A 24,619-nucleotide genomic window follows, 5' to 3' on the forward strand; every position below is an offset into this window, starting at 1 on the left:
GTTGTGCCAGTAACCGAAAGGTTGCTGGTTCTAATCCCTGAGCCAACTAGGTGAAAAAAATCTGTCGATGTGCCCTTGAGCAAGGCACTTAATCCTAATTGCTCCTGTAAGTCGCTCTGGATAAGAGCGTCTGCTAAATGACTAAAATGTAAAAAAAATTAATAATAATGGCCGGAACGGAGCAAATGGAAACCTGGAAACCATGTGTTTGATATATTTGTTACCATTCCACTTATTCATTAGAACGAGCCCGTTCTCCCCAATTAAGGTGCCACCAACCTCCTGTGGTCTAGACTGTGTGTATTGCATTGACCAGACGGCTGCCATTTTGAGCTCTCTGTGACATAGGTATACTTTAACCATGGGCGAGTAGCAGGTACTTATTGAGATGAGACTAGTCACAGCTGACCTTTAGTGCGCTCCCAGTGAATCACAGCTAGTCTTCATATCTACTGAACTGGAAACAGTCACAGGAAGATCTGACCTTTTAGTTACAACAACCCCTGGTCCGTAATACAACAAAGACCCCTGATTTCACAATTACACACCCAAATCAAGAGAAATGGCTTAAAATAAGAAACTACATGTGTAATCAACATAACCACAGCCAGATGCAAATTGTATTAGTAGTAATAGTAGAATATATTCTAAGCTTTGGTGCAAGGCAAGTTCAACTAAAAGTAAAGCTAGCTTGTAGCTAACACTGGGAGGAACCAAACTAAACACATGCAGTGCTTGATAAAAAATTAAACAATGACCTCCAGTTCTGATGTGGTATGAGAGAGAGGAGATTGTCTGGACATTCACAGGTGGAATAACTCAGGCTGTCATGACCACCTATTCATCTCTGTTCATTACCACTTCTTGTCCTTCTGATTATCCCTCCCAACACATAACATCTAATTTCATAGCTCTGGGCTTGTGGTCCGACTGCCATCCACACATGCTTGTTAGGAAATGTAGCATTGGTGCGTCAGTTTGTCAGTTAGAGCCCAGAGGCCTCGCTGTTCACATAAACATCCATTATTTTCTGCCTCCCCCTTTCTCTTCCACCTTCCCCCTTCACTCTCATTATCACAGCCTTGACACAACAGGGAAGAGAACAAAACAACAACACATCACCACACCACTATTGTTTAGAAATAATGCAACGTTTTGCCGCCCGGATGATTATTTGTAGATAATTGGCTTGGGAATATATAAGGCAATTATTTCTCCAAACTAATAATTATTTTCATATAATCAAGGTAATATTTCACACCACAATTACGAAGCAGAGGAATCAATGTTGTTAAATAGACATTGGTGGATGTTGTTTTTCCTCCTTTCTCTCCATCCTTTAGTTTCAGCATACGGGCATGACGGCTTGAGGCAGGCCTCTCTTGGGCACGTACGGTGTTGTCCTGGTAACCATTTTGATGCAGTCAATGATAGGGCAGACACTGAGACAGAGAGTGCAGCCGGTGCAGCTGTCGTTAACTATAGGGAAATGGGTCTCAGGGTCAAACAAAATAGCCTGCAGAGAGAGAGAGAGAGAGAGGGGAGGAGAGAGAGCGTGAGAAAGGAGAGAGACAGAGAGAGAGAGACAGAGAGAGAGAGAGAGAGAGAGTGAGAGAGAGAGAGAGAGAGAGAGAGAGAGAGAGAGAGAGAGAGAGAGAGAGAGAGAGAGCAAAGGCTATAAGGTTTGGAATGGCTGCCATGGACCATCATAGACAGGGTTTTAGCGTGCTAGGCTAGCACAGGAAGCCCCGCAATGCATCCACATTATGTGGCTAGTAGACTAATGTGTTCTGTACTGTTATATCAACAAGGCCTATTGTGTAGTCTGTTATCACAGGTAGCCTTGTTACACAGTGGATTTGTAATAATATTGCGTTCTATTTAAATAATCTTGCTCTGAACATGTATAAACTGCCCTCACGGAAACTGCATGGTATTGCATATTGCCGTCAATTCATCATGTTGATACACAATTTAACCCTTTATGTTTATCGTCCAGGCGCTATCATAAAATGCATACATATTTACAACAGATGTCTTCAGCATATTGTCGTGAAAATCATTCAGGGGACATCTATATCTAACCCTAATTGTAATATTAATTAAAATATATAGAGTACCAGTCAAAAGTTTGGACACACCTATTCATTCTCTCAACCAGCTTCATGAGGTAGTCACCTGGAATGCATTTCAATTAACAATTGTGCCTTGTTAAAAGTTAATTTGAGCCAATTAGTTGTGCTGTGACAAGGTAGGGGTGGTATACAGAAGATAGCCCTATTTGGTAAAAGTCCATATTATGGCAGGAGCAGCTCAAATAAGCGAAGAGAAACGACAGTACATCATTACTTTAAGACATGAAGGTCAGTCAATCTGGAAAATTTCAAGAACTTTGAAAGTTTCTTCAAGTGCAGTCGCAAAAACCATCAAGCGCTATGATGAAACTGGCTCTCATGAGGACCGCCACAGGAAAGGAAGACCCAGAGTTACCTCTGCTGCAGAGGATATGTTCATTAGAGTTAACCGCACCTCAGATTGCAGCCCAAATAAATGCTTCACAGAGTTCAAGTAACAGACACATCTCAACATCAACTGTTCAGAGGAGACTGTGTGAATCAGGCCTTCATGGTCGAATTGCTGCAAAGAAACCACTACTAAAGGACACCAATAAGAAGAAGAGACTTGCTTGGGCCAAGAAACACGAGCAATGGACATTAGACAGGTGGAAATCTGTCCTTTGGTCTGATGAGTCAAAATTTGAGATTTTTGGTTCCAACCGCCGTGTCTTTGTGAGACGCAGAGTAGGTGAACAGATGATCTCCACATGTGTGGTTCCCACCGTGAAGCATGGAGAAGGAGGTGTGATGGTGCGTTGCTGGTGACACTGTCAGTGATTTATTTAGAATTCAAGGCACACTTAACCAGCATGGCTACCACAGCATTCTGCAGCGATACGCTATCCCATCTATCCCATCTAGTGGGACTACCATTTGTTTTTCAACAGGACAATGACCCAAAACACACCTCCAGGCTGTGTAAGGGCTATTTTACCAAGAAGGAGAGTGATGGAGTGCTGCATCAGATGACCTGGCCTCCACAATCACCCGACCTCAACCCAATTGAGATGGTTTGGGATAAGTTGGACCGCAAAGTGAAGGAAAAGCAGCCAACAAGTGCTGAGCATATGTGGGAACTCCTTCAAGACTGTTGGAAAAGCATTCCTCATGAAGCTGGTTGAGAGAATGCCAAGAGTGTGCAAAGCTGTCATCAAGGCAAAGGGTGGCTACTTTGAAGAATCTCAAATATAAAATATATTTTGATTTGTTTAACACTTTTTTGGTTACTACATGATTCCATATGTGTTATTTCATAGTTTTGATGTCTTCACTATTATTCTACAATGTAGAAAATACTAAAAATAAAGAAAAACCCTGGAATGAGTATGTGTGTCCAAACTATTGACTGGTACTGTATATAAAAAAAATGGTGCTATTATGCATTGTGTTGGTGTGTATGTATGTGTCTGTGTGTGTGCGTGCAAGCATGCGTGTGTGTGTGGAACCACCTATGTGATGGAGACACATTATCCTGATGAATGCCGGTCTTTATTAGGAACCATTAATAACATATAATCCCTCTCAGAGATCCACTCACAGACAATGTGCTCTGATAGAACAGGCCGAGCTACTTCATCAATACTTCTGCTGATAGATAATGGGGACATTTATTTACCAGGGAAGAAGAGGAGATTCATTCTTTAATAAAACTGTCACACTGTTCCTTCCTCCGCAGAGGTACTTTCACAGAGCAAGAGAGAGAGAGAGAGAGAGAGAGAGAGAGAGAGAGAGAGAGAGAGAGAGAGAGAGAGAGAGAGTTTTTCACTACTAATGTTTATCACTGTGACTGTAATGAAAACTATGCTTTATATAGTATATAGTAAGGGCCACTCTTTAAACAGGCTTTGATTAGACTTGTTCCCGAGTAAGTGTCTCTGAGTGAGTGTGTGCTTCAAATAAATGGAGGGGATGTACAGTACAGTATGTACCTGGTATCCAGAGTCATTGCAGGTCATGTAGCACTTGCCACAGTTGATACACATTTCCTCATCTATTAGAGCCTTGACCTGCTCTGTGTTGTTCAGCTCCCCGTATGCACCGATGTGCTTCAGAGCCCTGGCTATAACATCCTGGGAACAAGGCAACACAACATAATTACATATAGAACATATTATAGAAATATATAGGATCTCTATGGCAACACACACTGATCTAACGACCTGGTCTCAGTCACATACTGTATCTTACATGCCTTGTAACCATTATGGCTAAATCTAGGCATCTGTTCCAATATCTACACTAGTATACTACTAAGAATGAAGCAATGTATTGGGTATGCATTCTACAGTACCTCAAAAACATATTTTAAAAGTACTATGGGAGAACTAAGGGGTGTTCTGCTCTCTTACCTTGACAGCTGGGACTGGTCTCTTGGGGGTGTAAGTTCTGGTGCCATTGGCCTCCACTACTGTGGTCTTCTCACCATAGTCTCTCACTGCCTTCTTGTAGTCGGCCAAAACCTTCTTCTTCTCAAGCAGATAGGGTCCAAAGCTGGGTAAACTCTTAAAGTAGGATTGATAGAAGGCTGAAGGTTAGTTGTTAAATTCTAACAGCTTCAGTCGTAACTTAATATTGGAGGTACTGAAATTCTGAAAAATGATTGGCTTTCCACGATAGCTTTTTTGTGTGAAACCCGTTGTAGTAAATCAATTTTAGGTTATTCCTCTTGTAATATATGACTGACCACTTTTTTTCATTTTGAAAAGTAATTTTGTTTTTAATCAAAAGTGTTTAAAGATAGATGTGACCATGTTATTGATGGGTTTTGATAGTTTAATATGGTTCTAAGTGGGTATTTTACTTATTCATAACTCTCCAATTATCTTAGCAATAACAAAGTAATAAATTAAAATATGTAAAATATGTTTAAAAAAATAATAATCAATTACCAAGGACATTTCTTATGTATCTACTGTCTACCAATGCCATTCCATTTGTATCTATCTTTTGTATCTCTTTGTAATATTGTCTTGCGTCCTCTTCGGCCATATGTTGACAGGTTTGTTTACCTAAGAGAGAGGTTGTTTGTCTACTTACTGCTGATTAGTGAGTCTTTAAGCTGCACCTCCAGTACAGAGTACTGAAGCATCACTGATGTGCCTCATTAGAAGCATCAGATGAGAACAAACAGACAGCGAGACAGGGATGAGACGGGAATGAGACGAGGATGAGATGAGGATGGGAGCTCAAAGACCCACAGACTGACCGCATTAAAGGAACACTGTTTGCTTTGGAGTAGTGGCCACTGTTTTTCATCCTGGGAAATTAATGAGATCCGTTCGGCCAACATTTACACGTTAACTGTATCAAGCTCTGGAGGTGTCCCCTAGGCTTATTGAGTTTGTTTAGCGGTTTGATTTTTTTCTCTTACAAGTGAATGACCCACTTTCCCCAAAAACAAGAAAAAAAACTAGTCAAAAACTAAAAAGTACAATAAAACCACACTTGCTTCAGTTCCCGTCTGAAATTACATCTCTTTCCCCAGCTGCTGTGCAGTGCATCGGACGTGATATTGAAAAATTGTTCGGGTTTTAAAAGTGAAATACAAGCTGATGGTGGTCATGGAGGGTGGTTTTCAGGGAGATTATTGTTGTGGGTTTACTCCCGTTTGCATCTCCTGTAGGCCCTCTACTGTAAAATCATGCAATATATTTGCAAAAATATTCATTCGCCATCCTGGCTTAAGACATTACCGTGTCAATGAACAGGAATTGCTTGCTCACTCAAAATGGTTGCTGCCTGCCTGCGAGCTATTCCCCTTGAAAACAACGTGTTGGCGGGGCTACAGGAGAACATTACCTAAAGCACTTAACGGCTTGTCTGAAATGGGCAATTTTGTTTCAGAGAAGAATAACAGACAAAACACAATAACATTCTCTAAGAAAAAAATACAAATCTATGATTGGTTTTTGAGAAAATCTTTGAAAATGGATTTCCAAGGATGTACGATTTCATCCAAATACAGGTACTGCCCTCGTACAGACTTTATACTGTATAGATGTGGAACTTGGAGTCATACAGTCTATGCTTCTTATATGCAAAACAATGTAGTTCTATTGTGAACAGTATGGTCATTCATGTTCATCTGATATACCTAATATCACATTTCAAACATCAAGTCATGTCTCATTTTCAAGCATCAATGTTGTATTTCATAAATAATTGGGACTTTCACACAAACAGTAGTTTTGATCTTCCAAAACCCATGCACAGATATAAGCCCCCCCCAATTGTGTGTGTACATGCAGTGGGGAAAAAAAGTATTTAGTCAGCCACCAATTGTGCAAGTTCTCCCATTTAAAAAGATGAGAGAGGCCTGTAATTTTCATCATAGGTACACGTCAACTATGACAGACAAATTGAGATTTTTTTTCTCCAGAAAATCACATTGTAGGATTTTTAATGAATTTATTTGCAAATTATGGTGGAAAATAAGTATTTGGTCACCTACAAACAAGCAAGATTTCTGGCTCTCACAGACCTGTAACTTCTTCTTTAAGAGGCTCCTCTGTCCTCCACTCGTTACCTGTATTAATGGCACCTGTTTGAACTTGTTATCAGTATAAAAGACACCTGTCCACAACCTCAAACAGTCACACTCCAAACTCTACTATGGTCAAGACCAAAGAGCTGTCAAAGGACACCAGAAACAAAATTGTAGACCTGCACCAGGCTGGGAAGACTGAATCTGCAATAGGTAAGCAGCTTGGTTTGAAGAAATCAACTGTGGGAGCAATTATTAGGAAATGGAAGACATACAAGACCACTGATAATCTCCCTTGATCTGGGGCTCCACGCAAGATCTCACCCCGTGGGGTCAAAATGATCACAAGAACAGTGAGCAAAAATCCCAGAACCACACGGGGGGGACCTAGTGAATGACCTGCAGAGAGCTGGGACCAAAGTAACAAAGCCTACCATCAGTAACACACTACGCCGCCAGGGACTCAAATCCTGCAGTGCCAGACGTGTCCCCCTGCTTAAGCCAGTACATGTCCAGGCCCGTCTGAAGTTTGCTAGAGTGCATTTGGATGATCCAGAAGAGGATTGGGAGAATGTCATATGGTCAGATGAAACCAAAATATAACTTTTTGGTAAAAAAAGACAAAGAATGCTGAGTTGCATCCAAAGAACACCATACCTACTGTGAAGCATGGGGGTGGAAACATCATGCTTTGGGGCTGTCTTTCTGCAAAGGGACCAGGACGACTGATCCGTGTAAAGGAAAGAATGAATGGGGCCATGTATCGTGAGATTTTGAGTGAAAACCTCCTTCCATCAGCAAGGGCATTGAAGATGAAACGTGGCTGGGTCTTTCAGCATGACAATGATCCCAAACACACCGCCCGGGCAACGAAGGAGTGGCTTTGTAAGAAGCATTTCAAGGTCCTGGAGTGGCCTAGCCAGTCTCCAGATCTCAACCCCATAGAAAATCTTTGGAGGGAGTTGAAAGTCTGTGTTGCCCAGCGACAGCCCCAAAACATCACTGCTCTAGAGGTGATCTGCATGGAGGAATGGGCCAAAATACCAGCAACAGTGTGTGAAAACCTTGTGAAGACTTACAGAAAACGTTTGACCTGTGTCATTGCCAACAAAGGGTATATAACAAAGTATTGAGAAACTTTTGTTATTGACCAAATACTTATTTTCCACCATAATTTGCAAATAAATTCATAAAAAATCCTACAATGTGATTTTCCTGATTTTTTCCCCTCATTTTGTCTGTCATAGTTGACGTGTACCTATGATGAACATTACAGGCCTCTCTAATCTTTTTAAGTGGAAGAACTTGCACAATTGGTGGCTGACTAAATACTTTTTTTCCCCACTGTATGTTTGTGTGTGCATGTGGAAAGACGTCCACCTCAGGCCCCTTGTGATCTCTTTGCAAGTGCTTAAGTGGAGAAGTAACTGCTTGTTGTGATTCCTCTAGATTACCATATTCATGACAGTTTGAAGGCAGAATCCCACATACTTATTGCCCCAACATAGGAGGGGATTAAGCTCAGGCTGGCAGGCAGTTTGTCTGCCGTGTGTGTGTGTGTGTGTGTGTGTGTGTGTGTGTGTTTGTTTGTGTGTGTATAGAAATTGCAGTGATACCAGACAGGCGAGGCTAGCTCCAACACAACATGCCACTGAGGCTGTGTGGAAAGCCAATCCCATACCTAGGGTGCCACTAATTAATTTCAACCGCACATCTCCAAATTGACCAGAGGAAATGAGGTAAGACCAAGCTGTTCAAAGTATCAACATTGATTCCGCTTTTGAAATGTAACTTTTTTTCTGTCTCAACTTCAACTTGCCTCCTTTAACAAAGAGCTATTTGAAATACAGCAGAAAAGTTATCATGAGATTCCACTCAATTCCACTGGAGCTCCTCCTGCATTATCCAGCATGACAACTATTAGATAACAACACTTTTAAGCAAGGAGACTTTACTGAGAAGCTATCTGAGAATGCTAGCAGGTGTGCTTCCTCTGAAAGTTAGGCTCAGGATTAGTCTCCTTGGCATATCAAGATATTGTAACTCCATTTATTCACGCAAGCAAATGAAAATGAACTTGTGTTGCCACTAGTTCTGCCGTTGCTAAAATTAGTAAATTGATTGAAAACCTACACCTGCACTGACTCAGTTTCAAACACACTTAATATTTAATGTGCTAGCAATGTGTTTCTGTGCTCTGAGAGACCATAACAAAACAGAGATCACAGATTGTATTGCTGTCTTTCTCTCTGTCTTCTCATCCACAGCTGTTCACCAAATATCATCTCCAAACCGGTGAGCGAAGCAAACCAAAGTACAGATGGTTAGTAGGCAACACATTGCAACTTTTATTAGTAGATCCTCAGGAAAAACAGGTGTGCGTGACATGTTTTTCCGCTTTTCATTGAACCATTTATTCAAATTAATGCAGTTTGTTTTTAATTAGATTTTTTCTCTCTCTTCTTCAATTTCATATGGTAATGAGATCAGCTCTAAGCTCCATAAATATCATATGCTCACATTGTGTGCATAACATTAAAAGTAGCAAAGGTTTTAATTGTACATGAAATACCACATATTCAATTTTAACCACCTCCAAACATACATACAGTTAAAGTCGGAAGTGTACATACACTTACGTTGGAGTCATTAAAACTATTTTTTCAACCACTCCACAAATTTCTTTTTAACAAACTATAGTTTTGGCAAGTCGGTTAGGACATCTACTTTGTGCATGACACAAGTAATTTTTCCAACAATTGTTTACAGACAGATTATTTCACTTATAATTCACTGCATCACAATTCCAGTGGGTCAGAAGTTTACATACACTAAGTTGACTGTGCCTTTAAACAGCTTGGAAAATTCCAGAAAATGATGTCATGGCTTTAGAAACTTCTGATAGGCTAATTGACATCATTTGAGTCAATTGGAGGTGTACCTGTGGATGTATTTCAAGGCCTACCTTCAAACTCAGTGCCTCTTTGCTTGACATCATGGGAAAATCAAAAGAAATCAGCCAAGACCTCAGAAAATAAATTGTAGACCTCCACAAGTCTGGTTCATCCTTGGGAGCAATTTCCAAACGCCTGAAGGTACCACGTTCATCTGTACAAACAATAGTATGCAAGTATAAACACCATGGGACCACGCAGCCGTCATACCGCTCAGGAAGGAGACGCGTTCTGTCTCCTAGAGATGAACGTACTTTGGTGCAAAAAGTGCGAATCAATCCCAGAACAACAGCAAATGACCTTGTGAAGATGCTGGAGGAAACAGGTACAAAAGTATCTATATCCACAGTAAAACGAGTCCTATATCGACATAACCAGAAAGGCCGCTCAGCAAGGAAGAAGCCACTGCTCCAAAACCGCAATAAAAAAGCATGGGGACAAAGATCGTACTTTTTGGAGTAATGTCCTCTGGTCTGATGTAACAAAAATAGAACTGTTTGGCCATAATGACCATTGTTATGTTTGGAGGAAAAAGGGGAAGCTTACAAGTCGAAGAACACCATCCCAACTGTGAAGCACGGGGGTGGCAGCATCATGCTGTGGGGGTGCTTTGCTGCAGGAGGGACTGGTGCACTACACAAAATAGATGGCATCATGAGGAAGGAAAATTATGTGGATATATTGAAGCAACATCTCAAGACATCAGTCAGGAAGTTAAAGCTTGGTCGCAAATGGGTCTTCCAAATGGACAATGACCCCAAGCATACTTCCAAAGTTGTGGCAAAATGGCTTAAGGACAACAAAGTCAAGGTATTGGAGTGGCCATCACAAAGCCCTGACCTCAATTTGTGGGCAGAACTGAAAAAGCGTGTGCGAGCAAGGAGGCCTACAAACCTGACTCAGTTACACCAACTCTGTCAGGAGGAATGGGGAAAATTCACCCAACTTATTGTGGGAAGCTTGTGGAAGGCTACCTGAAACGTTTGACCCAAGATAAACAATTTAAAGGCAATGCTAACAAATTCTAATTGAGTGTTTGTAAACTTCTGACCCACTGGGAATGTGATGAAAGAAATAAAAAGCTGAAATAAATCATTCTCTCCTATTATTCTGACATTTCACATTCTTAAAATAAAGTGGTGATCCTAACTGACCTAAGACAGGGAATTTTTACTAGGATTAAATGTCAGGAATTGTGAAAAACTGAGTTTAAATGTATTTGGCTAAGGTGTAAGTAAACGTCCGACTTCAACTGTACGTAGGTACACATAAGGACATTTCACATAAGGACAGCCTATGTCCAAATCATTAGACGTATGTGCAATGTCTGACTTTTACAGGAATTATTCACTACCCTATCGAGCCCTTATGTTTCAAAAGGAATCTCAAGGCAGTCTGTCTGTCCTTCCGTCCGTCCACACAAGGCCGTCCACATGAAAAACTTCAAGGTCAAAACACTGGAAAGCAGTCCCCTATGCATATTGTGCTGCCAGGCCACACTCCAAAGAAGCCCTCCAACCCTCTGTGAGCTAGGCCTCTCTACTGTATATCTAACAACATTAAGGCTTATTGCTCCCTCAAATACACGCTGCCATTAAGAAAAGAGATCAGGTCACGAGTCTAAAGAAAGAAAGAAAAGAAAAGCATCAACAACCCCGGCAGCATAAAAATTGGGTGATTCATCCTCACTTAAGTACTGCTTACAATGTGCCATAATTAAACGTGAAAACCTAAATGTATATATCTTAATTTAAACCAGGGACAGTAGTACCAGATAGGTTCTAATCCAACAGTTATTCCGCTGTTGTTGTTTTTTCCCTACCTCTCCTTCCTTTCCCCTTACAGAACATTAAAATGTATATTAGCCTCTAAGGTCCATGGCTATAAACCACAGAGTGGAAGGAAGGGGCTGGGGAAACCACAACCAGAGATGAAGGCCCACCAAACCGACCACAGCAAAGAGAGAGAGAGGAGAGAGAGATTGGGTGCGTTTGGTGCCATAGTATTTTACCCAAACTGCCAAGCAGCGAGCGTCAGCCACGTCGTAAAACAATCACACAACAACCCTTAATTGGATGCCAGTGTGTTCCTTCCCCTAATGGGTAAACAAACAAACACAATAACTTGTCATCAGTTTGATTTGTTTGTGTGTTGTATTTTGTTCTGTTTCTTTAAACTGTTAATCAAGAGAGCAGTGTAGCAGGATGAACTAATAACCTGTATTGTATGTGCATCTGATCTGCCTTCATAAATTATGCCGTGAGTGGAGAGGAGTCTGTTGTCTTGTCTGTCGGTACAGATCACAGTTTTACAGGTTGGAAAATCACCTCCCATGTAAACATTGTGTGGGTGAAACGCTGCTTTTGAAACTCATCTCCAAAACCCCAAAGTGGCAATTAAAAAGTTCCTGCAAATGACTTGTTGACTTGTGTTGAATGTTCGTTAACATTCATCAATATGCAAACCAATTTGGGCCCAATTCAGTCTGATTTGGCCGCATCATACCACACAAGTCCCACAAAACACACATGAGTAAGCTTGGTTTCCAAATCTCCAAATTTCTGTTAATTACTATAGCTCCCGCAATCAGTGTAATTTTGTAAATGCCGGATCTCTATGGCAAGACGCTTCATTCACCCAAGTTTCGTCAGAATCGGCCCAGTGCGGTCTGATATATTGCATAAACTAATGTACAAACGTACGAACGAATGGACGGAGACAGATCCACAGTCCCCTCCCCGATTTCATCGTGGGGGACAATGAAGGCACTGAACATTGAGACATGTTAGCTGATATTTGGCCAGACCAACACGTCCGGACAGTGCCTCACCTAGCGTGGTGTAAACAGCAGGGTTTCTCTCCTTCTCTCACTGTCAACCCCACCTACTCCCAACAGTCAGAAAGACAGCCAGCCAGCCAGTCAGCCAGCCAGCCAGCCAGCCAGTCAGCCAGCCAGCCAGCCAGCCAGTCAGCCAGCCAGCCAGCCAGCCAGCCAGCCAGCCCGCCCACCAGAGGTCCCTAATAACAAACACACAAGTGGCTCAGAGACATGATCTGGCCTCTGTCTCAGGGGCCGAATATGAGGGTGGTCTAATGAAAGATCCCATAGAGGAAGCAGACAGCCATGGCATTAACCGTACATCTGTACTCTGGTCGGGAGGACGGTCTGGCTAATGGTCTGGAGGACAGGCTGACTCCCCTTTCACTTCTCATAACATTTACCACAGGCTGTGTTGTGTCCCAAATGGCACCCCATTCTATATATAGTGCACTACTTTTGACCAGAGCCCTATGGGCACTACATAGGGAATAGGTCCCATTTGGGATGCAGCCACAGTATGGTCTGGACTCCACAGCCCACACCTGGACTGGTGTTACTCACATAAGCAGGTGGTTCAAACAGAATAAACAGTGGGTGTAATTGATGTACTGAACACGTTGGGAGAGAAATTTAAAGGCTAGTGAGTGGATACCTGATCTGTATTTCAACCTGATCCTACCTTTAATTGACAACAATGTCAGGACATTTACATCTACTGGAAACAGTGCCTGAGGAAGGTCTGAAGCATCATCAAGGACCACATAAACTCCATCCACGAGCTGTTCACCCCCTTACTGTCGGTCAGACGGTATCGGTGCATGAGGTCTAATACCAACAGGCTTAGAGACAGCTTATATCTACAAGCCATCACACTTGAACTGGACTGACCACCTGCACTGATTCTCCACACCTTAGCACACATGCTAAGGTGTACGTTTTGTTTATCCCATATGTAACTCTGTGTTGTTGTTTTTATCGCACTGCTTTGCTTTATCTTGGCCAGGTTGCAGTTGTAAATGAGAACTTGTTCTCAACTGGCCTACCTGGTTAAATAAAGGTGAAATAATTTTTTTATAAAATAAACATGCACTCACTTACGCACACACTCACACAGACATACATTCATCCACACATGCGCATCCATGCACGCACGCATGCACACACACATCTACACATGCGCACGCACACGCACACACACACACACACACACACACACACACACACACTGCTACCAGACTCTTATTATGATTGTAAATATTGCCCAATTTTAAACACTTGCCCCCGAATCCCCCCTTCCCCAAAACAGGTGTAATTATTGGACTATAAATTGTGCCTTCCTGTATTACATTTATGCTCAAATGTTTATTCTATTCCACTGAGCCATTTACTTTATGTTCCTATTCTTATATTTGATTATTGTTGTTGCATTGTCGAGAAGGAACCTGCAAGTAAGCATTTTGTTGGCCGCTGTATACCATGTGTATCCTGGACGCTGTATACCATGTGTATCCTGTACGCTGTATACCATGTGTATCCTGTACGCTGTATACCATGTGTATCCTGTACGTACCACTTATACATGTGTCAAGTAAAGGTACTCTTACTCTTGGTAACTTTGACAATCTACAATTCAAATAGCTGTATTTTGTGCCTTTTAGAGACATATTGTGGTTTCTCTATCAGTACCAACAAACAAAATGGCAACAAGGTGCACTATCATAATTTTACATTTAAGTCATTTAGCAGATGCTCTTATCCTTGCTCAAGGGCACATCAACCGATTTTTCACCTAGATGGCTCGGGGATTCGAACCAGCAACCTTTCGGTTACTGGCCCAATGCGCTTAACCGCTAGACTACCTGCCATTGGAGGAAATAACTACGAAAATACTTCAATCAACTTTCCCTCAATAAAGCAATAGAACATCAGTGTAGTCAGTACGACCACTGCCCCCAACACCACCTCACCTGAGCCAGAGTGTTGCCAGGCAGGCCCCCAGCAGAGAGGGGGTAGGTCAGGCTGGTCCAGGGCTTCATTTCCCCTGCAGGCCTGCCAAGCTCAACCAGCCTCCGCCGTGCCATATAGACGGCCAAACCACTATTTAACAACCACCCCCAACTGTGCAGCAGCTCAGGGGGAGCCTAGCCAGCAACACCGCTCTCACTCCCACCCCTTGTTTGGCATTGGCACCGGCAGAGAGGAGGAAGTGGAGGAGGAGAAAGAGTAGGAGGGGGAGGAGGAGACTGGGAGGCTGTGTGGGGGTGGAGATACCAGGAGAGACACAACAAAGGGGTAGCATTGGGCTAGTTCTAGGAGACTGTGGAGCTCTCCCTCCCTGTGTCGGCCCAGTAGTGGGTCTCATCGCCTGTTCCAGCCTGCTGCCTAACAAATACCTGTGGTGCTGAGCCTCCTGTCTGGGGCATGAGCAGTCCCACATGGAGCACATGTTAGCTTCACACGTTAGCTAGCTTCTCATAAGCCTAACTGTTACTGTCAGCTCACAGGGTTGTAATCACCATGCAGTAGAGTGATGGGTCTACACTTCAGTTTGTACCATGTACTCCATGTTTCTGCTGATGCTGTGACCCAGTATGTACTGCATACCAGGCGTGTGCTTAGTGCATTGTTAATTGCAGTAAAGTAAGCCTTGTCTGTTTCTGTAGCGTGAGGCAGGTTGATGGACAAGTACACCCCCTGGACATGATGCTTGCTCTTTATTTATTTTTTATAAATGTTTTAGTTTTTTCTCAGATGACCACTCAAGCCATGAACTTTATAATGACTGTTCATCTCATGATGTTGTGCTTCAAGTTTTTGTGTGTGTTTTAAAGCACTTTGAGATTCTTTGAAAAGCGCTATAAAAGTTAAATACATTCTTATTCTTAGTATTGCAGTAGCAGGGATTTAATGTCTGGCATGTTATTTGCATGTTCCAGAGTCCAGCCAAGACTGTGGACTGTGTGTAAGCAGCTGTACATGAACCTGTGTTGACAGCCCAAAAAATGAATTTGTTTGATGTAGCCACTCACTATTGAAGCACAGCCAAAATAATTATTTGATATACTATTGAGGTAACTTCAGCCTACTTCTTAAATTACTTATGAAGGACTGAAGTTCACTGAAATTGGACTCCACACTCTAAACGGTGAAATAAGGACAAGTCATCCCATGAGAGAGCATGGATTGCCACCGAGGCAGACTATTTGAGACAGCATTCTCTCTCACTACTTATATTAACAGAGCGAGAGAGAAAAAATATGTATTTAGCTGAACGCTCCTACTCCTTTTATCAACTGACATTTCTGGGAATTGCAGTGACAGTGACTTCTCTTCTCTTCTCACGTTCTTTTTCTCTTTTATGAGCTTCGTCTCTCGCTAACTACCTCTCTTTCTTCCATTTGAGGTTTCTTTCTTTACCTTTCTCACAAATGTCTTGGGCACTCTGACACACACAGCCTCACTGTCTCTCTCACTGGCTCTCTCACTGTTTCTCTCACTGTCTCTCTCTACCAAACCTTTTTTTCCCTCCGACTACTCTACCTTTGAGTCTGACTTTCTGAAGCACGCACGCACGCACACTCTTGCCTTGACTGTACTGTAAGTAATGTGATCCTGCCCCCCCTCCCCCTATGGTGTGCTTGGTGTATTTGTCTCATTGGGTCAATGCCACTGTTCCTCTGCCTCGCGGCAACAGCTGCCCTACACACAGACACAGGTGAGATGTCACTTTCTATCTATACTGTCCACTAAGTCAAAGACAGGGCCCAGGCTAGCCCTGTACACCAGGCCTCCATGGACGCTATGAGACATTCCTATCTACAAGTAACTGCCAAAATAAAGGAAACACCAACATAAAGTGTCTTAATAGGGCGTTGGGCCACCACGAGCCGCCAGAACAGCATCAATGCGCCTTGGCATGTGTCTGGGACTCTATTGGAGGGATGTGACACCATTCTTCCATAAAAAATTCCATCATTTGGTGTTTTGTTGATAGTAATGGAAAATGCTGTCTCAGGCGCCGCTACAGAATCTCCCATAAGAGTTCAATTGAGTTGAGATCTGGTGACTGAGACACACACACCATTTTTTAAATTGTTGTTTATCTTTAACTCTGCATTGTTGGAAAATGCTGTAAGTAAGCATTTCACTGTTAGTCTAGACCAGTTGTTTATGAAGCATGTGACAAATACAATTTGATTTGACACACACACACACACACACACACACACACACACACACACATACACACACATACACACACTCACTTAAAACCCCCTATGCTACTTTTTCAAAGTCACTGAGATCTCTTCTTCTAGCCATGGTAGCCAAAATAATGGGCAACTGGGCATTTTTATACATGACCCTAAGCACGATGGAATGGTAATTGCTTAATTAACCCAGGAACCACACCTGTGTGGAAGAACCTGCTTTCAATATGCTTCGCATCCCTCATTTACGCAAGTGTTTCCTTTACTTTGGCAGTTACCCGTACCTATCCACCGATAAACACACAAAAAAACTGTCATATTTTTTGCCAAATGTAAAGCAACGTTTGAAATCTCCCAACTAAAAGTAGAAGACCTGGGCCCGGTTTCCTGATACCGATACTTTCCTGATACTTATGAGTGTTTTAACGATGTATCTTTCCTACAACGGACACCATGCAGAGAGAACGGTCGCTAAGTTCGTCGTTGAAGCATGTGTTGATACTGATAGGATCGAAAGAAAGGCAGTGCTGCTCTCGGATCAGCTTTCTCAATTCAAATCTTATCATAACATTATAATTATTTCACAGTACTGACGGATCAGCTCCTAGAGAGATACACTACATGACCAAAAGTATGTGGACACCTGCTCGTTAAACATCTCATTCCAAAATCATGGGCATTAATATGGAGTTGGTCCCCCCTTTGCTGCTATAACAGCCTCCACTCTTCTGGGAAGGCTTTTCACTAGATGTTGGAACATTGCTTCTGGGACTTGCTTCCATTCAGCCACAAGAGCATTAGTGAGGTTGTGCACTGATGTTGGACGATTAGGCCTGGCTCACAGTCGGCATTCCAATTCATCCCAAAGGTGTTCAATGGGGTTGAGGTCAGGGCTCTGTGCAGGCCAGTCAAGTTCTTCCACACCGATCTCGACAAACCATTTCTGTATGGACCTCGCTTTGTGCACGGGGGCATTGTCATGCTGAAACAGGAAAGGGCCTTCCCCAAACTGTTGCCAGAAAGTTGGAAGCACAGAATCGTCTAGAATGTAATTGTATGCTGTAGCGTTAAGATTTCCCTTCACTGGAACTAAGGAGCCCGAACCATGAAACCCACCCCCCAGACCATTATTCCTCCTCCACCAAACTTTACAGTTGGCACTATGCATTCGGGCAGGTAGCGTTCTCCTGGCATCCGCCAAACCCAGATTAGTCAGTCGAACTGTCAGATGGTGAAGCATGATTCATCACTCCAGAGAACGCGTTTCCACTGCTCCAAAGTTCAATGCCAGCGAGCTTTACACCACTCCAGCTGACAATTGGCATTGTGCTTGGTGATCTTAGTCTTATGTGCGGCTGCTCTGCCATGGAAACCCATAAAATGAAGCTTCCGATGAACAGTTCTTGTGCTGAAGTTGCTTTCAGAGGCAGTTTGAAAAACAGTATTGAGTGTTGCAACCGAGGACAGACGATTTGTACGCGCTATGCGCTTCCGCACTCAGCGGTCCCGTTCTGTGAGCTTGTGTGGCCTACCACATTGCGGCAGAGCCGTTGTTGCTCCTAGACGTTTCCACTTCACAATAACAGCACTTACAGTTGACCAGGGCAGAAATTTGACAAACTGACTTGTTGGAAAGGTGGCATCCTATGACGTTACCACGTTGAAAGTCACTGAGCTCTTCAGTAAGGCCATTCTACTGCCAATGTTTGTCTATAGAGATTGCATGGCTGTGTGCTTGATTTTATACACCTGTCAGCAACAGGTGTGGCTGAAATAGCCAAATCCACTAACTTGAAGGGGTGTCCACATACTTTTGTATATATAGTGTATTACCACCTACGGCTGCAAATTTTGAGGTGGCTTATTCTAATGCTTACCCAATAAAAAAAGCACAATCACAGATTTGGCACATCATTGCGCACATGTTAGGATAGACATTATTAAATATATTGAGACAAGTTACAGACAGTAGCCTAGAAGTAGAGAAATAGAACTCAATTGATTGAACATGAAATGTATTTCAATACGATTAAAATAGGCCTACTGTATTTATATTTGAATGCAGTCATCTCTATTTTAATTTGAAACATATTTTTATACGTCGCTTGTTTGTATCAATTGCAAAAACATTGCCAACTTTGTATTTGTTGTAGTCAACTTTGTTCTAAGGTTATCGTCAGTCACAGGGAGATGGATAAACCATGTGATTCTATGTTTAGCGGAGATCTTGTGTATAAAGTGACGCGGGAGGGCAAAAAAGCATCTAACGACGCACTAGCTGTTCTAGAAGTGGTCTGAGGCAGGCGTTAGATTACAAGTGTTTTCAAGTGCAATGTTAATAATGATGGTTTTGGAAAACACCTCAGAGATTTAACGATGCTCCTACGAAGGTTCTAACAATAAAGTTAGCTTTAAGATGCTTTTGGGAAACCGGGCCCAGGGCTATTTTATACTATGTAATACAGACTTACGTGAGAGCTGACCTTAAAAAAAAAACAATGTCCAAAAGAGTCCACAAAGCCTTATTTCCTTCTACGTAAAAGCCAGAATATAAATATTATTCATATAAAAGCTACTCTGGGTAATGTTGTCGTCTGAGAGCATGTGGTCCGCGATGTGAGTGATTGGTCCTTTCCTGGTGTCACCCTGCGCTAGCATCAGTTAGTGTATCCAGCACCACGTTGCCCCAGGGAGATCTCTCTCTCTCTCTCTCTCTCTCTCTCTCTCTCTCTCTCTCTCTCTCTCTCTCTCTCTCTCTCTCTCTCTCTCTCTCTCTCTCTCTCTCTCTCTCTCTCTCTCTCTCTCTCTCTCTCTCTCTCTCTCTCTCTCTCTCTCTCTCTCTCTCTCTCTCTCTCTCTCTCTCTCTCTCTCTCTCTCTCTCTCTCTCTCTCTCTCTCTCTCTCTCTCTCTCTCTCTCTCTCTCCTCTCTCTCTCTCTCTCTCTCTCAGCTTCAAGACAACACCACTACCTCTTCTGCTGTAATTCTTGTTGTTGTGCTGACAATTCCCCACAACAATGGAGAGCTATACAGCAACAGATGAAGGAATTACTGTTTCTACTTTTCTGATATTCCTCACCTCCTACTCTTTTATTCCTTCCTCTCTCATCCTCCACTCCTCCACTCATTTAGCATTAGCATTTAAACTGTTGCATTTGTGATGCGGTGAGATGTCTCGTCGTCAGGACTGTAGTAAATCTGGTTGAAAACCCTTTGTTGGTGTAGAACCCACACGCCTGTGATCTGATAACCACCTCTAATTTGGAACGTTGAAAAGAGTTTACTGAAGTTGTATTTTCCCTCATTTACATTCATTCTGGCCATTTCACATTTATTTCCTATTTTTCCCATAAATATGAGAGATTGTAGAAATGCAGAATTGTGGACTGTAAAACCTAATAGAGGGAATGTTTTGACAATTGGCTTTTGTCAAATTTGATTTGAGATTTTTTCATTTTGTATTGTGTTATGAACGACTGGCATTGGATTAAGACGGCGCTTGTACAAATCGTTTTCTGAGAATGATTGATGTTCTATTTCAAAGTAAACTAACAATAATAAACCATTGGGACTTTTCCTCACCGTCTGGCCTTTTTGAATTTGAATTTATAGTATCTAAGCTATTCATCATAGGCATGTCTGGCCATTTACATTAGTGCCAGAATCAGTGACAAAAGCACCTGCTCTTAGCCAAGTTATTATAGGAGGGGATTTCAGACAAAGCCACCTCTTTTGATTCAAATCTGATATTACACCATCCCTCAGCAGGTTGATCTGTGAGCTCCTTCAGTGAGTCAGATCCTGGTAGCTGGAAGACGAAACAGCAGCCTTGAAATCAGCTGTAGCTCTGAATAGAACAGAGCACTTAACATTCAGCGTGGACAATGCTGTAATTGCAATGTGAGAAAGTCCAGGCCGCCACCAATCGTATGATGTAAATACACAGGTACAGATGTGTCGCAGTAATACTAGTAATGCAGTAACTAAATGCCTGCATGTCGTCTGCTGTTGAAATGATGATGTCTGGTTTATAATGGACGGGTCAAGGGACCAAGACCAAGAGGGCCAAGCTGTTAATAGGACCAAGTAAATGGAGGGGTGTAGGAGTAGCGAGGGGGAAGTGCAGTCACAGTGCAATGCTAATGGCTGAGTGCGTACAGGTAGATTGAGCTACGCTAATGGTTGGATCAGCTGTCAATCACTCACCTTGCCCACCAGTTCCTCCAGTCGCGGGACAGGTTTGCCCTTCTGGTGGCGTAACGTGGGAGGTGATTGGCCATCCCAGTCCTGTAGCTCCTCGATGCTCTTCAGGTAGAGCAGGGTCTTTAGGCCCAGGCAGTAGTCTTCAATCAGAGTGAAGTCCTGGTTCTGCACTGCGCTGCACACCTAGTGGCGGAAAATCGCACATACACGCACGCACACATGAAAGCATGCACAGAAACACACACACACAAATGATATTATTACACTAACTTGGTCCAGTGAAAAGCATGAGCTGACGCACACCCACAAATATTTTTAGTGGTGCTAATGGAGAATGAGTATGTAATTCGGCCATACTCTAGTACAGGGTTTCCCAAACTCAGTCCTGGGGCCCTAGCACTACACGGCTGATTCAAATAATTCAAGCTTGATGATGAGTTGGCTATTTTAATCAGCTGTGTAGTGCTAGAGCAAAAACCAAAGGGTTTGGGTCCAAGCCAGCGTTTTCTAGGTCTCAGATACCACACTACCTACACACTGCTTACAGTCTCCACTCATTTACAATGGAATCTATTCATTTAATTAAAGGTTAGTCAGATGGAATAAGGCTTATCACGGCAGCAGTCAGTTAGAGCAGAGTGGTGAAAGGCAGGCGTGTAGTAAAACTCCTGGGTGAGCCCCATTCACATGGTTTATCCTCTCTCTCCTTCCTTCAGCAAAGAGAGAGACTATCTGATCTGCATCACACACTGGGAAACCTTGTCTTTGTGCGTCTGTCTGTCTCCACCACTTCATTTTGACAGAAGCCACGGTGCCATGGTGAGTCTTAGAGCAGCCGGAGAGATAAGACGACGTGCTTATCAGACACCACCATCTATGAGCTGAGCTGAGCTGACATCGCCCTGCATTGATCTGACTGAGAACAACTCCAGGATTAACAAGAGACTGAATGGTAACGCGCCGAGTACTGAACCTAGGGGAACACCACATCAAACAGACCAGACTGAGGTCGGGGCCTGTTTTCACAAAGCATCTCAGAGTATTGGTGCTGATTAAGGATCAGGTCCTTCTTGTCCATGTACTCTTAAACATCATGATCGAAAAGACAAAACTGATCCTAGATCAGCACTCCTACTTGAGATACTTGGGTTAGGTTAGGGGGGCGAGGTTTTGTCAATGTTGTTTTACATTGCTCTGAGATAGTCATAACAAATTATTTCTAGAGGGGGAATGAACGTGAATCTGTGCTGCTGTGTCATTTGTGTATTTCAAAAAGTTAATTCACCAGCGACTGGCCCCATGTTGTGAAAATTAAGGCATTTATTCTCTCAAGCTTTGGCTCGGAGATATGCTTTCATTAGGATTCTGATTTGCATAGCGCTGCTTGTTAAAAGAAAAAAAGCTGCTTGTTGCCTGCCCCTATATGCCCTGCTCCAACAGAATACATTTCTGATAAGGATGTCTACATCGTTACAACAAATAGTAGGGGGGGAGAAACAACTGTGAACATGCATTACATTTCAGTGATTCACAGGGAAACTATGTCAGTTATTAGGACTATACACTACCCATTCTAGGAGGTAAAGACACAACATTTAGAAAATATTCACAACCCTTGACTAGTCTCCCAGTCCCTGCTGCTGAAAAACATCCCCACGCATGATGCTGCCAGCACCATGCTTCACCGTAGGGATGGTGCCAGGTTTCCTCCAGACGTGACGCTTGGCATTCAGGCCAAAGAGTTCAATTTTGGTTTAATCTGACCAAAGAATCTTGTTTCTCATGGTCTGAGAGTACTTCAGGTGCCTTTTGGGAAACTCCAAGTGGGCTGTCATGTGCCTTTTACTGAGGAGTGGCTTCCGTCTGGCCTGATTGATGGAGTGCTGCAGAGATGGTTTTCCTTCTGGAAGGTTCTCCCATCTCCACAGAGGAACTCTGTGACCATCGGGTTCTTGGTCACCTCCCTGACCAAGGCCCTTCTCCCCTGATTGCTCAGTTTGGCCGGGCGGCCAGCTCTAGGAAGAGTCTTGGTGGTTCCAAACTTCTTCCATTTAAGAATGATGGAGGACACTGTGTTCTTGGGGACCTTCAATGCTGCAGACATTTTTCCGTACCCTTCCCCAGATCTGTGCCTTGACACAATCCTGTCTCGGAGCTATACGGACAATTCCTTCGACCTTTGCTCTGACATGCACTGTCAACTGTGGGACCTTATATAGACAGGTGTGTGCCTTTCCAAATCATGTCCAATCAGTTGAATTGATCACAGGTGGACTCCAATCAAGTTGTAGAAACATCTCAAGGACGATCAATGTAAACAGGATGCAGCTCAATTTCGAGTTTCATAGCAAAGGGTCTGAATACTTATGTAAATAAGGTATTTCAGTTAAAAATGTGTAATCAAGTTGCAAACATTTCTAAAAACCTGTGTTATGGGGTAATGTGGGGTAATGTGTGTAGATTGATGAGGGAAAAAAATAATGTAATCAATTTTAGAATAAGGCTGTAACGTAACATAATGTGGAAAAAGGGAAGGTGTCTGAATACTTTCCGAATGCACTGTATATCTCTGATCAAAAAGAAGTGAAAAATATACCAATGCTTGTTGTTGGAGCAGAGTGATGGTGAAGGAAAACGAAAACATGGGGCTGAAAACGTGTTGTTGTGCACTCCACCACCACCTTCATTTACATCAGAGGGAAAGAGAGCAGGTCTCTCTTGAGAAAAACATGTGAAATACTGTCCGTCCACCAACGGAGGAGAGAGCCGTCAGCAGATATCTGAGGACAGTCTTCTTTATGAGAGCCATTAGAGAGTAAATATGAATCAATTTGTATTAAACGGCTAGGTACAGCAGTTTACTGTACTGTCATGTACTGTAGCAAGTATTCTCTTATCAGTCCACCTGTAAAGGCTTATTGGTTGAATATGGTCGGAAAATACATGAATGTATGCATTAGCAAGCGGACACCAAACACACAAGCATACACACACTGCACATTCTTTTATGACAGAATATGTTCTATAATAAGTAAATTGAGAGTGAGTTTGCTTTATGAAATAAATTATTATATCTTCAGAGGAGTCCCACAGCTGAATCTGGGCCTTACAGTGTGTGTATGTGTGTTTGTGTGTGTGTGTGTGTGTAGGAGAATGTCCATTAGTGCTTTTGATTTGGCTCAGAACATCAAAGTATGTGATGTCCTCACGTGCTGCATTTAACGTTAATGTAGCTGACTGCTGAAATAAATCAAAGTGAGAATTTCTAAGTAGTTTTCAGGCAATTGAGACAGCAGGTCCTTTTTATCTGCTCTGAAAACTGGGGCTGTGCATTGATTTCAACTCCTTCTGAGATCTGAAATGCTTTTAGATTCCCTGCTCTCCCTCTCCCTGCTCTCCCTCTCCCTCTCGACCTCTCCCTCTTTCTCTTTTTGTCCCTCTCTTTCTCTCTGACTCTGTCAGCTCTTTTATTCCCAATGATAGAATCCTGGCATTTAGTAGAACAGCGTCTTCGCCAAAAGAAAGATCGATTCATTCAGCTTTCAAATGCTACAATGACTATGGATGAACCAACCTCAGTGCTTTTGATTTCAGCTCCTATGTCTGATACTTAGCTACTAACCACTGATATTTAGTCTTGATCTTCAGGTAAAAGAGAAACCAAGTCTGGGGGGGAAGTAAATACATTTTTACAAGTCAATGAATATGAGCAATTTCCAGTAGAGTTCAGTTAGGGGTTGTAGTGAGGTGGACAGACAGGTAACCTTTCCTCTGAAAAGTTGAATAGTTCGCATGTTGAATGGACTGCTATTCATTTTGCTCATGCTGGCGACGT

The 24,619-nt window shown here is 42.6% G+C and overlaps 1 protein-coding gene across 1 annotated transcript in view; it reads right to left on the reverse strand.

Annotated features, from left to right (window-relative positions):
• Nucleotides 1-217: 217 nt before the first annotated feature.
• LOC121549908 (dihydropyrimidine dehydrogenase [NADP(+)]-like) overlaps nucleotides 218-24,619 on the reverse strand; it is a 212,733-nt gene continuing 188,331 nt past the window's right edge. Inside the window, exons 20-23 of the mRNA XM_041861880.2 lie at nucleotides 20,788-20,967; nucleotides 4,466-4,618; nucleotides 4,046-4,186; nucleotides 218-1,516 (exon numbers count right to left, since the gene is read on the reverse strand). Coding sequence (XP_041717814.2) covers nucleotides 1,346-1,516; nucleotides 4,046-4,186; nucleotides 4,466-4,618; nucleotides 20,788-20,967 — 645 coding nt within the window. The 3' untranslated portion in view covers nucleotides 218-1,345. The remainder of the gene's footprint in view (nucleotides 1,517-4,045; nucleotides 4,187-4,465; nucleotides 4,619-20,787; nucleotides 20,968-24,619) is intronic.

Source organism: Coregonus clupeaformis, chromosome 34 (genome assembly GCF_020615455.1).
Source record: "Coregonus clupeaformis isolate EN_2021a chromosome 34, ASM2061545v1, whole genome shotgun sequence".
Taxonomy (NCBI): Eukaryota; Metazoa; Chordata; class Actinopteri; order Salmoniformes; family Salmonidae; genus Coregonus; species Coregonus clupeaformis.